Below are 16,400 nucleotides of genomic sequence, written 5' to 3' on the forward strand. Positions count from 1 at the left end.
TTCACTTTGGCTCTCTATTAAGTGCCACAATGGATATTCAGTGATAAGAAAATGTAACAAAATTGTCACTTTCATTGTCAAAAGGTCACTTTGACACCAGTAGTTCAGTTTATTTGATTTGGAAAAAAATAATATATTGTTGCCTTTTAGTTCTGGTCCATTTCACGCTCACACTGATTTACTAGATTACAAACAAACAAGGAGCTGTACACTAAAAGTCACAGTGAAACAGAAGTTTGCGTGTCTTTAGCTTCGGTAATGTGACACATGACCAAGTGAAATGGTTTATGAGGGTGGAATTTAATTTGAGACACTGAAATCAAATCGTACAAATGGGGCTTTAGCTAAACCACGGCTCAAAAGTGGCTGTGGTTCAGCTAAAACAGTGCGATACAAAGCTATAGAGAGATATGGAGCTGAAGAGGACTGTTGGCCTCCACACACATTTCTTTCACCCGTGTTGTTAGACCAGGAGGAGGGGTGTAAGGATGAAATTAATAAATTTGATCTAAACAAGTCTTTGGAAATGTAATTGAAGTTTTTGCCAGCTGAAATCCAAACACACACCTCCTACCAAGATATTGCTCTGCTAGCATTTATATGGTGAGAGGGGTTAGTTAGTCACCCAAAATTACATTTGATTTAGATGCATTTATGTAACTGCCCCCAAGTTTAATATGAATCATTAAGAATATTTTTACATTTTGTAGGAAAAGAAGAGAGGGAGTTTGATGTAGAAATACTCAAAAAAGATTTTTTGGACACATATTTGGCATGTAGCAAGAGATAAATGAATGATGAACACAGGGACACCAGATTAGAATCTGAAAAATGTATTTCACTGTGTCTTTAAGTCATATGATTGCATAGATACACTGAGAACAATCAAATTCTGGTGACTGACAGCAAGTCATGCAGCACTTAACTTTACCTTATGTGTTTGTTTATCTTTGCTAATGTCATAAAGCACAGCAGCAGAAGTAAGAATTGATTAAGAACATTAACAGTCCAAACTGCAAAAAGACTCACTTTTCAGGCACTCTCAGTTTGGTTGTGTAATCCGCACCAGAATTTGATTGACAGCTTTCACACCAGAATAGTGGTTAATACTGTCTCTGTCACTATTTGTCAGACACTGTACTTTATACTGTAATGTTGGCTTCTTGCACAGTTAGACCTGTAGTTCACTGCTCCAGTGAGGAGAAATCAAATATTAAGAAAAAAAAAATACAGACATAACGGCCTCAAGGGACCAGTAACATCTTTTTTTCCAAAAGTGCTTGACTGAATATGTCAGGTTGTGTTAACTCATTGAATCTTTGAATGAATTTTTATGACTTTCCTCATTTCCCCTTATTCATATTTATCATGTTTTAGAGGGACTATCTTGACGACACACGTCAGTCTGTAGACCCACCCACCTTGTCATGAATATTTATTAGCCCAGCAGCAGAAACAGGAACCTTGGCACCATATTGGGAAGACCAATGAGTATGAAAAAAAGTACATAATCTTGAAAAACCAGGGCCAAAATCAGTTCATTATTTACTGGCAGACAACTGACGCCCGCAAGCCTGGCTTTTACCTCCAATTAACAACAAGCTTCCTGTCATGGCAAAGCAGAGGTAAACTACAGAAATAGACAGAGGTGATGCTCACCGTTGTAGGAGAGGCGGGGCTTGCTTAGACACATGATGAAGTGAACTTCCATTTCATTGGACGCCACAGACTTGGAGCAGACAGGACACTTGAATCCTAAGAAGAACAGCAGAAAAGAAGGTCAAAATTCAACAAACTTATGAAATAAACATCATCATGAAAACTTTTTAAGTTGCAGTAAATAGGATTTAGTGGCATCTATTGTTGAGGTTGCAGATTGCAACCAATTGAATACCCCTCCTCCCCTCCCCTTCCAAACATGTAGGAGAACCTACAGTGGCCGCGAAATTCGCGAAAAATGCGAAAAACATGAAAGGCCCTCTCTAGAGCCTGTGTTTGGTTTGTCCATTCTGGGCTACTGTAGAAAAATGGCATTGCAACATGGCAGGCTCCGTGGAAGAGGACCTGCTCCCTATGTACATACAAAGGGCTCATTATAAGGTAACAAAAACACAATGATTCTTATTTCAGGTGATTATACATTAATTAAAATATACTTATGAATATTATATTCCATTTCTGCCAATTCTGTTCTGCTAAAAGCCACTAAATTCTACACACTGCACCTCTAACCCAGATGCGTGTATAAGATCATTACAAAGCAAATTCCAATAAAGGGTGTAAATCTATGTGAAAGGTACGTGAAGGAAAAGCTCAAAAATGAGTTTCAGATTTGAATGATGATACACATTTATCCTCTTAGGTGATGATCTGAAGTCCAGGAGCCCTGATGATAAATTACCCATCAATAGACTTAAGTGTTGCTGTTTTTCCTCAGGGCTCCTGGATCCCATCTGATGTTAAACTGTGACAAACTAGGCGTGGATGCTGTTCCACATCTTTCTGTGATAAAAAGCACAGAGCAACCCGGACCAAACAGTCTCCTTGAAGTGTCAAGCATGGTGAAGTTCATGTCAAATGCTGAAATGCAAAGTTATTCAGTGTTAGTAATATTTAATACTTTTTGATTGCACTTTAAAAAGAGGTCCACCTTAGCCATAACAGATTTTAAAAATCTATTGTGAACCAAAAATCTAAAGAAAAAAAGTCAGTGTCAGAGGTACTTTGAGGCATTAAATCATGTTATGGTACTCCTTTTCCCATTATTCTGGAAAAGTTATTGAACCAGAAGGAATTTAAGCTGCTGCATTTCATACAAGCAAGTGTTAAGTGAAGCAGGAGAAAGGAGTTACATTCATCTAAAGGTCAGCACAATGATTGGAGATAAATACAATGTCAACACAGTAAAATGAAACAAGCCAGTGTGACAAGGAACTACTTGTGAATGGAAATCACTGTCCTTCAGCAAGGTGTGTACATGCTTGTAGATCTGAGTGTCTGCGTTATCCTTTTTACAGCTAGTTTGTTGTTCATTTATGCAATAGCTTTTCTTGGCACATCCAAACTTTAAATAGATTTGGGTTTTCAAGATGGTATCTCTCAAAGGGTGTCTTTTTAGTTTGTAATTCCCTCTTTGTGTTTCCACAGACAGCAATACGTCCCAGTAGTCACATGTAGATTTGTTGTCAGGACAATAAATTAACAGGATGTAGATATCTACTCTATTTGGCTAACTCAGACTGCTGAAACCTCATAATAGCTGGGCTGAATATTAAGGTTTGTTCAGAATACAAATAGACGCAACTTGATCAAACATTTAGAACTCATACCAAACCTGAGGCTGAGACAAGAGGAAATTGGACAAAAACTGGAAGAAAATAACAGAAAGAACCCATGCACAGCCACACTACACACAAACAGTCACTGCATACTAGCTGCAACTAGTGTCTGTAGAGTTGGTGTACTGGCTGTTTGGGGTGGATAAGCAAAGACTGCAAAAACGTTCAAGCAGTCAAACTTCCTCAAATAATACCAGGTGAAAATTTGCACACTAGGAAGGGAAAGTTTCAAGGCCAGTATGTAAAGGAAAAATGACATCAAATAGCCCAATCAGAGAGCTATACAGTAAATATTGTTAGAAATGGCTAACACTGGGCTCGTCCAATGGTGCCGAGAAGGAACGTGGCCCCTCGGTCTTCCCTCTATGTTCTGGTAGGTGCAAGTGTAAAATGAGTGCAAGAAGAAACATGAAGCATCTTTGCTCTTTTGTATCATTAGTATAGATTTAGGCAAAAACCAAAACCATGGTTATAGTACTGAAAAATGATCACCACGTCTTAGATAACAAACATATTAAATGTAAAAAGCATTCACTTACATGAGCAGATGTGAGTTGTAAGCTGCACAGTTGTGCTTTGAACTTAATGCTAATGGCGGCATAGTAACACTCACAATGACAAACCTGGCATGTCTATGTTTAACAGGTATAATGTTTACCATCTTAGTTCATCATGTTAGCATGCTGGTATTTGCTCATTTGCACTGATCACAAAATATAGCTGAGCGTGATGGAAAGTGTCATTAGTTTTGCATTTATTTGGACCAAAGTACTGGACTGATGATGATTTTGATGAAAGGTCAAGAGTCAAAGCCGCTTTTCAGGGGAAATGACTTTTCATTTCTTTGGGGACAATAGTTTTTGCGATATTTCAATAAAAACCATGAACCATGGATATTTATACAAATTTTGTGCCAATCCATCAATATTGCCATATTTCACTGAATAAGTGAAAACTTTGACCTGCTGGTGGACCTCAAGGAAAAGTCATCGGAATTTATCCTCTATGGAACTTGAATGTCTGCACCAAATTTTAGGACAATACAACCAATAGTTATTGATATATTTCAATGAAAACCAAAGAAGTCAATTAACTTCATGGTGACAATAGAAGAAAACTCAGAAAACACAAAAGTCAGTAAGATTAATTATCCAGGGAACTTCTGTAGCAAATTTCGAGACAATCCATTCAGTGGTTGTGGAAATATTTCTATCTGGACTAGAGTGTTGGACCAGCCAACCGACAAACCGACGGACAAACCGACTGACATTGCCATCTCCAGATTGCCATTGTATTAAAATAAACTCTGGACCTATCTTTTCTCTGTTCCCCTAACCGAACATCTGTCGTCTTCAATATGACAAATACTTTCTTTGATAAATGTTTGAACATTAAATGAGTTCCTGTACCTGTTTTTCAGAGCATTTGTCTGCACTTGTTTGCCCACTTTTATCCTCTCTCACACATTTTCACACACTCTCTCTCCTGGTTGTTTTATAATGCGTTCTCAGTCGTCCCCCTCCTGTGCTGTTTGGATGGGACCCATTAGGCCTAACTATATTAGTTTAACACATAACAGATAATTAGATCAGCTACTGGGCCACATGAGCCGAGTTTGCACGTAGCTGAAAACAGACACGACCGTACTGTGATAAAGGAGACTTCTAATCAAAACAGGAGCAATCCTTCACTCTAAACAGAGGTGGAGGATCAGATAGACTGTGATGTGTTTTAGCTGTTTTCAGTCGTGGTTTTTGTGACCCTATTACTTAAGCTCACCAAGCTTACTGTATGTTTAGTCACTATGCAAATCAAGTTTTGGTACAAGCAAGCCCCCAAAATAGTGTGCAAGCAAGCTTCATCATGCAAATTCTTTTTTAAAACCTTAATCCACTGATGCCCTCATATACATAAGTGTGTTTTATCACAACCTCTTTGTTTTCACTGATTTGATTAAAGATTTGAAGGTAGGTAATGCTCTCTGGTGACAGTGCTACAGTCTTGTTGTGATTATAGCATCCATTCTGAAAATGTGCTCCAATCATGTGGTGGTGTTATTTACATTTATATGACCAGTGGCTTTGCCAGGGTGTTTTCTATGTGAGCAGTTTTTGCTCTTTGAGCATTTTACTTTTTGAAGTTTTATCTCTTTGGGGATTTTTCATTTTTATTTTTTTCTCTTGGGATGTTTTCGGGAGTTTTTCTTTGCACACTTTGCAGTTGTCAGACTGGTGGTGTTGGGCACTCCTGTCAGTATTAGATAGGTCTGTTAGTTTGTTTTGTCCTCTTTTTGCCTTTACTCTCTGCTGCAGTTTCCTTTTTCTTTTCTCTTTTTTCTTTGTCCTTTGAGTTCTTTGCACATCAAGGGGTTGTATGAAGAAATTAATTTGAACTTAAAGGGGCACTGCAGGGATTTAGTATTGCACTTCAATAAAGTTAAAAGACTTGCGAGGAACAGATTGTCAAAACTGAAGAAACAGGGGCCATGAGATCCTGACTTCAAGTCCTTATACTATATGGTAAGCTAAAAAAAACTGTGAAAATCAAATTAACCACCACACACTGAATGACTTTACTGAGATTTTATTAGGAGCAAACAACATGCTTCGCCTGCAGCTCAGAAAAAAAACTTTTGCTTCTGAAGAAGCTACAGCTACCTAAGATGTTCCTGCGACCAACCAGCACCTGATTGAAATTACTGGCTGTGCATGGGGAGTACTGCTCACTAAAAAAAATGTATCCTACATTTCCCATAATGCACTGTGTCTTTTATTAGACCAGTTTTTCCAAACCTTAAAATTACGTAATATCTACTTGTGTTTCTGCTTCACAAATTACATCCTTACATTGTGGACAGAGTTTTGAGCATTTCAATTGAGGAGTGAATGTTCTTCATGTCAGATGGTTTCATTTCATTTTTACAGGCTGGGAAAAGTAAGTTCCAATAAAGGCCTTGAAAACCTTTTTTTGATGGGGTCCTAAATGAACACACAAGTTTTGGCTGAAGTTAGAACAGGTCAAGGGCTCTCAAGGGCAATGAGCAACATTGTCCTTGAAAGATTCCTGTATTTGTATTTGTTTTGTCTGTGCTCTTGTCACTGGTTTGAGGGGGATCAGTGATGTCACATATTTCCATGCACCAGTCAGGATTTAGCAAAATTTGAATCAAATATGTTGACAGCTGTGGGTTTGTTTGCTTATGTTGTCAGGCCGATGTCAATCAAATCTGATCAAACCACACCCACACAGTCCTGATGAAGGGAAATTAGCTGGAGGATGTTTTTTTTTCCACAACTATAAATTGATTTGTTGCTTATTTAGTTTTTAAGTTTTATTTATCTTCTTTAAATGTTTGAGGTTATAGAAAAATACTTGTCCTTACATTTTAAAGCAATGTCATGTCATCAAATTAACCAGAGGCCGTTTCCAGAAGAAGTTTTTTTCAATGTCATAACTCCTTAGGAGGAAAAATATATCATTTAGTTGAAAAGTGCTGCAAACCTGTAGAGTGTCACACGTGTGGTGCCAACGCCATGATTCAAGCACTGAAAGGTCGTAACCACAATCAGGTGTTTGTCAAGTTTTGCACAACACATAAATAAAATAGGTTGAAAATCTAACATATAATACTGTGACAATTTGTTAGATTATACACACTCAGACAAATTCGCTATACACAGAACCCCCCTCCACATGGCAGCTGACCCACTTTTCCCTTGGCTGCTATTTTCAGATGCTCCATAGGGACGACCAGAGAGATAGAGATAGAGGAAATGAGTGAAAAAGAGGTGCAGAAGGAAGGTGAGAGAGTTCAGGCATTTGAGGAGAAATGAAGGGTTATGATACATGGTCCAGCAGGACTCTAGCTGTGCAGGCAGGGAGGTGTGGATGTGAGAGTGTGTGCGTGTGTGTGTGCAGGTTTGCCTTCAACTCAGCCAAGCACCACAAATCCTTGAAGACATTTCATATTCAAGGAGCGCATAAGGTCAGATAGGGACAAAAATAAATCATAGGACTGGATCATAAATTAATTATAGTGGTGCCTGTGTGAGAGTGTGTTGTGAGAGCGTACAAGGCATGTGTGTTTGAGCAACCTGTGCCAGTAATCCTGCACTGTACACTCTGAGGATTTGGTTTATGTCAAATTGGCACATTTCTCTCAAATGTTTTTCTCGACTGTCATCGCTGTGAACTGCAGGTGATGTCAGTAAACTGCACGCAGCACATTCCTGCTCACTCACTGTGGTACACTTTAAACCAAACGACAGTGAAGAGACCGAGTCCAGCTTTCCCTGGACTGAGCACTGCTGAGAAGACAGATTAGATTTTGATATTTGTATCCAGTGTTGAGAAAAGTCCAAAATCCAGTTTGGGCATCTACAGTTTGGTAATAAGAGTGGGTGTATTAATAATAAGGAGACTGGATATACTGTACGTTTTTTGTGCTGCTCTGTTATTTAGGCAAGTAAATGAGAGTATTTTTTGCATAAAAATATTGACTCATACAGTTGCAGTAAATTAAATTTAAATCAAAAAATATATGAATGGCACATACAAACAAATAAGACTAATTACTGTGTTTTTATCTTACTAAACTACTGTACGCTAAAATTAAATAACACTGAAACACTAAAATTAATGTCAGCTGAATTCCATTTAGCTGCTTCAGTTTCAGGGACCTGATATTGCACATGTTGGCTTACTGTCACACTGTCATGGTTTACAGGGACACTTGAATAGAATAGAGGCATCATTAATGTTATTAGTAACAATTGTGCTTTTCCTACTGTGACAATTCAGGTGCTGGAGTCTGGATGTGTTTAGCATAAAGACTGGAGGCAGCAGTAAACAGCTAGACTAGCTCTATCCATAGCACTAAAATACAGCTGCCAACACCTTTAAAGCTCACCAGTTACATGTTGCAGCTCATTTTTTTAACCGATACATGAACAGAAATGTAAAAATAACATTTTGTGGTTTCAGGGGGAGTTATGTGTTGGAACTGTTTCTAACTATGAACAGATAGACACAGTGTCCAGCCTGCCGGATGGATAAACTGTTGTTCATTAAGAAATAGCTACAGTCTTAGCTCCATTAACATTTACATGAGACTGACATTGCTCTTATCACACTGTTGAAAAGAGAGTGAATAAGGTTATTCTTTTCTTTCCTATCTTAAAAAAAAGCCTAATCTCATGTCACTTGTGTAATTCTGGATCCACAACATACATCTACTTCAATTAGGAAAGGCACAACATGTGAACAATTAAGATGTTTAAGAGAATCAAGAAATTTTTTAAAGAGCACAAAATATCCCAATTAGCCAAATCTGTCCTGTGTAGCATCTGTATTAAAGGTTGTGGAAGAGACAAGAACAAATGTGATGAATGTGATAACCTGACAATATTAATATAAAGGAAGAAAGTCAGAGTTTGAAGTTACCTCAATACCAAAACAGCTCCTGACTGAAGCAAGCTGTTGTAAATGTGTCCTGTCATTCACTTGCATGAGCATGTAACCTTCATAAAGACGATCTGAAAAGGCACACAGGGAATTTCACCCCAGGCTGCTGAGCCTAAACACAGTGCTGATGACTGTTACACAACAAAACTTAACTCAACTTTTTAGCCTTTTAACTGGTCCAGTTTCACCACATATTATATAATTTCCATCAAACTTTTATTCTTGTCACAGTGTTAAAGCATCTGAAACAGATTTCAGACCATCATGGGACAGTCAAACTCTGCACTGAAACCCAGACTAATGGATTTATGGTTAGCAGCTATTCAAAGCCGAGCTCTGTAGCTTTGTGAATGTTGTCAGCCTCTCCAGCAGTGAGGAGTTCTTCAATTTCCTTCTTGTTTCCCTGCCACTTCTTAGCTGCTACCTATCCTTTTTTTCTTGTTTTCTTGTTTCTCAGTTTATTCTTTCTCATTATCTCCAACAATGTCTAAATAAGTTGCACAATTGTACTGCCTTTCTCTTGCAATATGTACAGTATCTGTATAAAGAGGGTGTATAGTTTGACTCTATGCTCATTATGTGATTTTGTGTGTGTGTGTGTGTGTGTGTGGCCCATCCTGCCTATCATGTGTAGTGTGTGACTGAGACTTTTCATAAAACAAAAACACTCCAGCCAACATTTTCTGCAGTAGCGGGAATAAAAAAAATGCAACTTGCATCTTTGATTTTATTCCCCTTAGACTCCATTTTAAGCTCGTGCAATCATGGGAACTTTTTGTGCTATACAAAACTCCAGTGTTCCCAAGCTCATTGCTATAGTCAAACTTAGCTAAGTTACAACATAAGAATAAATGAATATTTACAAATCACTAAATTAAAACAGGATGCACTACAGAAAGAAGTACTTATATAGAGATTAGTATTTACTAGATATTTACACCTACTAACTGCCAGGACTTACTGTTACACAGCTAATTGAACAAAGACAAAACTAACGTTAGCATGCTAATACATGAATATGTAATATGGTCAACATGTCCGACCTGACACTTAATAAAATGCTGTTTAATGATTGTGTAAACTGGGGAGATTTTTAAAGCACTTTTCACAAAAATAAGAGAACATTAAAGAAAATGTTATGCTAATACTGTTTTGCTAAATTAGCTAGGTTAGCATAATCTGATATTTCCCACTCATGCTAAACTACATGAATACAACGCACTTATGTAATTTTAAACAATAAAGTTTATTGTTGAACTGTGAAATATCATGCCTCCATTACATATCTTTGTCACAAGTGTTTGATAACCACATTAGAGGGATCACTGCAAAAAATGTGTGTTTATGTATATATTCTGTATATATAAGATTATCAGCCAATATATCAATATCAGAATTTTTTTACTCCCTAATATTGGTATCGGCATCTGCCCCAAAAATCCAGTGTGGGTCAGGTCCTAGCAGTAAGTTTGATAAATCATTTGGACTCCCAAAACTGCTATTTTCGGGAAGTTATGTTGTAACTTCCAGCTGTACGATGCTACACACATTTTCTAGTAACTGATTTAGCAGATCTGGCAGACTTAGTGATGGATTTACAAATAGCTGGTGTTGGTGACCATATACTAATTCTAGAAAAGTTCAGAAACAATGCAATTTACCCACCATACACAACTCTAACTGGTACGTCATTTAGATAAGGAATTAATTTACAAATAATAATAATCTTAATATTATAGTTAAAAGCAGAGAGATGCTTATACTTAAAAGCATCTCATTCATTTTCATTTGTTTTTTGTAGGCTGCAGGTGTTGCATAAATTTCCTTTTCTGCATTGAGAGCACACACCTGAACTAGACTGAATGTTGTGTTATCCTGTTTTCGGTCAGCCCTCTGTGATGTTTTAGTGATGAAAAACATCAGTGAATCAAAATTGCACAGAAAAGCAGCACTATGCTGTGATACAATAATTAACATACAGCGAGCGGTGGGGATCAAAGCTGGATAATGACTCAAAATGCAAAATCAGTTGTTAGGCTTCCAGTCTGGATTCTCCTGCAGCGGGCTCATCACTAGGACAATCGCTTCTTACTAAATTATGATTTTTGTCAGGAGGACCACCACATGATCAGCAGCCATGCTTGATTGGTCACATTTAACCACAGATGACTTTTCATACACTGTAGCCAAACAAATAAAACATGTATGAAGTGTGAAGACTAGACTGGAATGCCACCAAGGAGATGCATGATATTGATGTTTTACCAACATTTAATCATTTCCATGATATCTTTGGCCAATTAATATCTACACATGCATTTTTTTTATAGATTAATGAAATACTGTTTATTGGTATTTGCCAATTCATTACAGAACACAACACTGTTTCCAAGTGTCATTGAATGAGATGGTCACAAATTATAGTACTTGAAGTGGGAAAAAATGTAATATTTATTTTGGCAGAACATTGTCATCTATCTTTGTTCTTGGATTTTTTTGCTACAGCAGATGGATCCTTGAAAACTGTCAGATGGGGACTGTCACACTCTTGCCTCAAGTGGAAACAAGCTTTAGTGAATATCAAAAGGGGGATATCTGCTCCCTTCAATCACAAAAGAGTTGAGAAATGTTTGAAGAGAAAGTTAGATATGAACTATATTCATTCAAATATTTCACAGTGGAAACAGTCAATTATGTTAAAGTAATTACAAACAAACATATGCACTTGTAACTCTTAGGATTCTAGGATGTTATTCATTAACTTAAACTCTGCATTTAATACAGTCATCCCCTCCAATCTGATCACTAAACTTAGTGACCTTGGCATCACCTCCCTCTACAACTGGACACTGGTCTGTTAAGTTAAACAACCTCTACTCCCTTTCCACCCATGACTGCGTTCCTGTGCCTGGCTCCAATACTATCATCATGCTCACAGACAACACCACGGTGGTAGGCCTGATCAGTGACAATGACAAAACAGCCTTCAGGGAGGAGGTCCAGCACCTGGCAGCGTGGTATGCTGACAACAACCTTGCCCTCATTACCAAGAAGACCAAAGAGTTCTTTGTGGATTACCGGAACACCAAGGGCAGCAGAAACACCCCCATTCATATAAACTGAGGTGGGACTGAGATGGAGTGTGTCTCCAGCTTCAAATTCCCCAGCAATCACATCTCTGAGGATCTCTCTTGGTCCCTCAACAACTCCAGACTTGGTAAAAAGGTGCGACAGTGCCTTTACTTTCTGAGGAGGCTAAAGAAAGCCCTCCTGCCTCTTCAGATCCTGGCAAACTTCTACCACTGCACCATAGAGAGCATCCTGACCAACTGCATCATGGTGTGGTATGGCAGCTGCTCCGAAGCTGACAGGAAGGCCCTGCAACAGGTGGTGAAAACCACCCAACACGTCATCGGTGTCCCACTACCTGCCATCGCTGACCTCCAGTATACTCACAGCGTTACCAGGGACCCCCTCACACCCCAACCATGGACTGTTTGCCCTCCTCCCATGAGCCTTAATGCTTGATCCCACTGGAAAATAAATTTATCAGAAATAGATTTTTGTTTGCTCAAAAAATTATTCCTTGCATGGTAATAATATATCTTCAAATATCATTTATGTGCTTGCAAAAAATCTTTTTCTATACTCAAATTTCAGAACTGAGGAACAAATATAATTCCATACAGGTAGAGAGAAAGGAGACACTGCACAGAAACTCCAATTCAAACCTGCAGTCAATCTGTTTTCCAATCCACCTGTCTGTGGGAGGAATACCCTGAGAGCACATGAGCAAAACACACACACTCACACGTGCGTGTGCATGCACACACCCACGCACACCTTGCATGACTATGCAATAACAACAGTGAGAGAGGCTGAATAGCTAGAGCCGTCACACACTCTGAGCTGAAGTGCTATTAAATGGTCCCATGGAGACTTATTCTTGTCAACCCCTTCACAGACAACACACACACACTCACACAACACTTCTCAGGCGAGGTCACTCAACTCAATCTCTGGCCAATGCATATTTCATCAACCCTTGGCAGCCCGGCCCAGCCTGAGACTCTGACGCAGCTCCCAAATAACCAGTATCCACTGACTGATGAAGACCTCAAGACTAACAAAGACACTTGTGCCTGGCCAGCGCCATGAAGTGTCTGTCAGCAGGAAGCGGAGCTACAGATTAACAGTACAGCTAGAAGAGGTTGGAAATGTTTGCACAGATTGGTACTTTTTGTGCCTGTGCTGGTGAGAGTTATTTGTTACTCTTAGCTGAGATGAGAAGATTGATATCAATTTAATCTCCAGGACAAACATACATTCAGGATGTCTATAATTTAGCACAAAGACGAGAGAAGAAGAAAATACACTTTCCTAGTGCCTTCCTAGTTTCAATGTAACTGCTGTTGCTGGTTGGAGTAGGTAGGTCGTGGCTCATATCAGATCTGTATCCTACACCTGATCCTAACAAAGATGGATCATGTGTAGCTTGTAAGCTAAATTTTAAAAATAATACAAAAGTAAATGCATAAGCTTCAATTAAGACAACAAGAGTACACAGAAATAGTGAGAAAGAAAGCTGAGACATGTCCTTTATTCATACTTAATTCAGTTTCAGTTAAGGAGAATATAGCTTTATCTCTCCCTTGGGCCACAGCTAGTACGGGGAGCAGAGAGGCCACACTTACAATTAATGGTATCTTATTCCACTATTACCACTGAGCGCAATAAGGTCATTGTCTAGAGTGCATAACAAGTGAACTCAACTGCTAATACACACTAAATGGCTAATAACACTGTGGTAGCATTAGCTTAAATGGGCTAGACGTTGGCAAACTTTTTTTCTGTCAATCCTCTTCAGACCTTAAATATCACTTTAGCATGCTGGGTGACAGCGGCTCTGCATGCCAACGATGCTAATAGATACACTCTGGGAGAGAAGACAATGGATCATAATACTGACTACAGCTTTAGCAGGACTGTGAAAGTTAAGTTCAAACTGTTGTTTTCAGTTTGACATTGTTTTCAACAATGTACCTTATAGCAGAAAAGGCTATTTATTAAACATGTGGTGTCACTGCATTTTCTGAAAGAAATGTTTGATTCTGTTTGACTGAGAATATGTCTGCTAGCTTATTCCTAAATGCTTCCTAGTGCTAGCTACTTTGAAACATTTATCTGACAACACTAACTCATACTTTAAGCCTACTTTTGAACTTACAGCAGCTCTATGTATTTTTAAAGAACGTATTGGTTTGTGTGAGAAATTTAAATGTAGGGATTTGTAGATAAAATGACACAAAACTGTAATGCTTTCAAGAACTGTTGTCCCTGCTGCTGAAAGACAGAATGATTTTGTTGAAGGGAGATTATGTGTTATTTTAAAATAACTGCACAGCTGAAATACTTCCAAAAATACACCATCAGCTACTGTATTTAGGCACAATCATATCTAAACTGATTTAAACATAAAAATAATAGTGGACCTTTGTTATTTCACTTGCCCAGGGACGTGTCACTCTTTGGTTGTGGGAACCTTTAAAAATTTTTTGGTCGAGGGGTTTTGTAGCATCCTGTCATGTCTTGTTCTGCAATAATCACTGACTCACTGTACTTCATCTCCTACTTAATCACTTGTATTTACCAAGTGGTCAGAGTTGTAAAGCTAGTGGCTATTATCACTATTATTTGTGTGTTTTCAATTGCTGTTAAGTACTTGTGTTTAATTATTTGCTGTTTTAAAGAAGCTTGTGACATTAGGGTTGACTATAGTCTCATTCTCAGACCAAATAAAAAATATCTGAGCTGAGAAAACAAACTGGAGATGCTTGCAGTAGCTTCTGTGACAGACCACATCTAAGGACTAATGTTACCTTTGAGCAGCAAGACACATTCACTAACAGCCACATGCTGTAGTACAGCTGCTCCAGCCTAAAATTCCCAGTTTTGTACCTCTAATTTTACAGTTTCACAGTTTCAGCTTGAATGCTACAATCTTTCTATAAAGTGTCTTGTTGATACCCATTGTAATCTAGATGAGAGAACCTCAATTGATAGAAATGATTAAAACCTCATATAGGTTGGTTTCAACTGTTATCATGTGCTAACAACAACATTAAGCTTAGTGTGCAGCGGCAACCCATTTGCAGACTCTTTTGCCCTGGTTTCCCCTCTCAGGTAGGCTGCCCCAAACCTGTAATGTGGAGTGGAGCTTTGCAGACACTACTCCAGACAAAACATGACTATTTTAAGTTTCTCTGCATGCATTTGGGGAAAAATCATTTCCCTCTTTTTATTTGCAGGTCAAAATGTGTAATTCCATTATTCTAGTGGAAAGACATGACATGAGTCAAACCTAAAGGCAGCAAAGTTCTCTTAGGACAAAAATTGATTGTCTGTGACTAAAGCTGTATTTTGTAAGTGTTTATTTACTCAATTTTATTTTTATAATTTTTTATAGTTCTCTATCAATAAAATGAAATGTAATTTTTAATATGGTTGTGTATTGATGATACAGGAATTTAGGCAGCATTCATAATTCTTTAGTTAGACTTTTGAAAGTACAGTGACCAATTTCATTTATCAGTTTTTTTGCATATAAATATATTATTTTAAATAATATAAATATATTCCAATACATTTATTTGCATGTAAGTACATGTAAATAAATAGTATTCACTTTTTTTCACCGTCACCCCCATTTCTGAACCCAAACCTTGTGTAGCGTCACTTCACAGACCTGCAATTCATTTTCTTTTTTAAACTAAAACCACTATCTTTTCTTAACCTTAACCAAGTGGTTTTGTTGCCTAATCTTAACCATACCTTACCCATAGTTTGTTTGGCATAACCACAATCTTTCCCTAATCTTTACCAGAAAGCAAGAGTTTTGAAAGATGTTGGCATTGAAACTTGGTCGAATGTAATCTAGAATTTTGCAGAATTGCTAGCGTCCTTGTCTGACAATAGGGTTAGCTGGCTGTGTGTCCAACAATGCGTAATGTTTAAATGTCAAGTATGGTCTTGCTGAAAAAGAGAAGGTGTGGTTAATAGACCTTAACAGCTCAAGTGGAAGCTGATCCCTGCAGCAACATTTCACTTTGGTTGGTTTAAAACTCAAATGTTGTTGCAGGGTTCAGGTTCTGGTGTACGTTTAAACGAGGTGGAAAAATGTCAGTCAGCAAACATTGACTCATTCTCTGACTGATTCTATCACCAGTCGCACGGAACAACAACCAGTCTTTAGTGAAGATGCTCATAAGCAATGAATGACTTTGAGGCATAGCAATACTGCAGCAGGCAATATGATTAAAACATAGATGATGTATAATGTCCAGAGGATGATGGCTGGACTGTAGATAGCCACAGTCATCGAGAGGAGCCAGTCTAAATCAAACCAGTGCCTGGGAGCATATCGGCTGCACAAACAACTCTCCCAGATCAAATCAATAGCACTGTGAAATCCTGACTGTATTCAAACCTCACATAAAATATCTGCAGAACAATAATTACTAAGCCAATGAAGGCTCAGTTATTGTTTCCAGTCCAGGCAGTTATCTGTGTTAACAGTAGACGCTTTGGTTGATAAGTGTC

General features: G+C 38.2%; 1 protein-coding gene across 1 annotated transcript in view; it reads right to left on the reverse strand.

Moving 5' to 3' along the window:
* Window positions 1-16,400, reverse strand: part of znrf1 (zinc and ring finger 1) — a 65,100-nt gene that overhangs the window by 19,369 nt on the left and 29,331 nt on the right. Inside the window, exon 2 of the mRNA XM_042412953.1 lies at window positions 1,660-1,755. Coding sequence (XP_042268887.1) covers window positions 1,660-1,755 — 96 coding nt within the window. The remainder of the gene's footprint in view (window positions 1-1,659; window positions 1,756-16,400) is intronic.

The sequence above is a fragment of the Thunnus maccoyii genome, chromosome 5 (assembly GCF_910596095.1).
Source record: "Thunnus maccoyii chromosome 5, fThuMac1.1, whole genome shotgun sequence".
Taxonomy (NCBI): Eukaryota; Metazoa; Chordata; class Actinopteri; order Scombriformes; family Scombridae; genus Thunnus; species Thunnus maccoyii.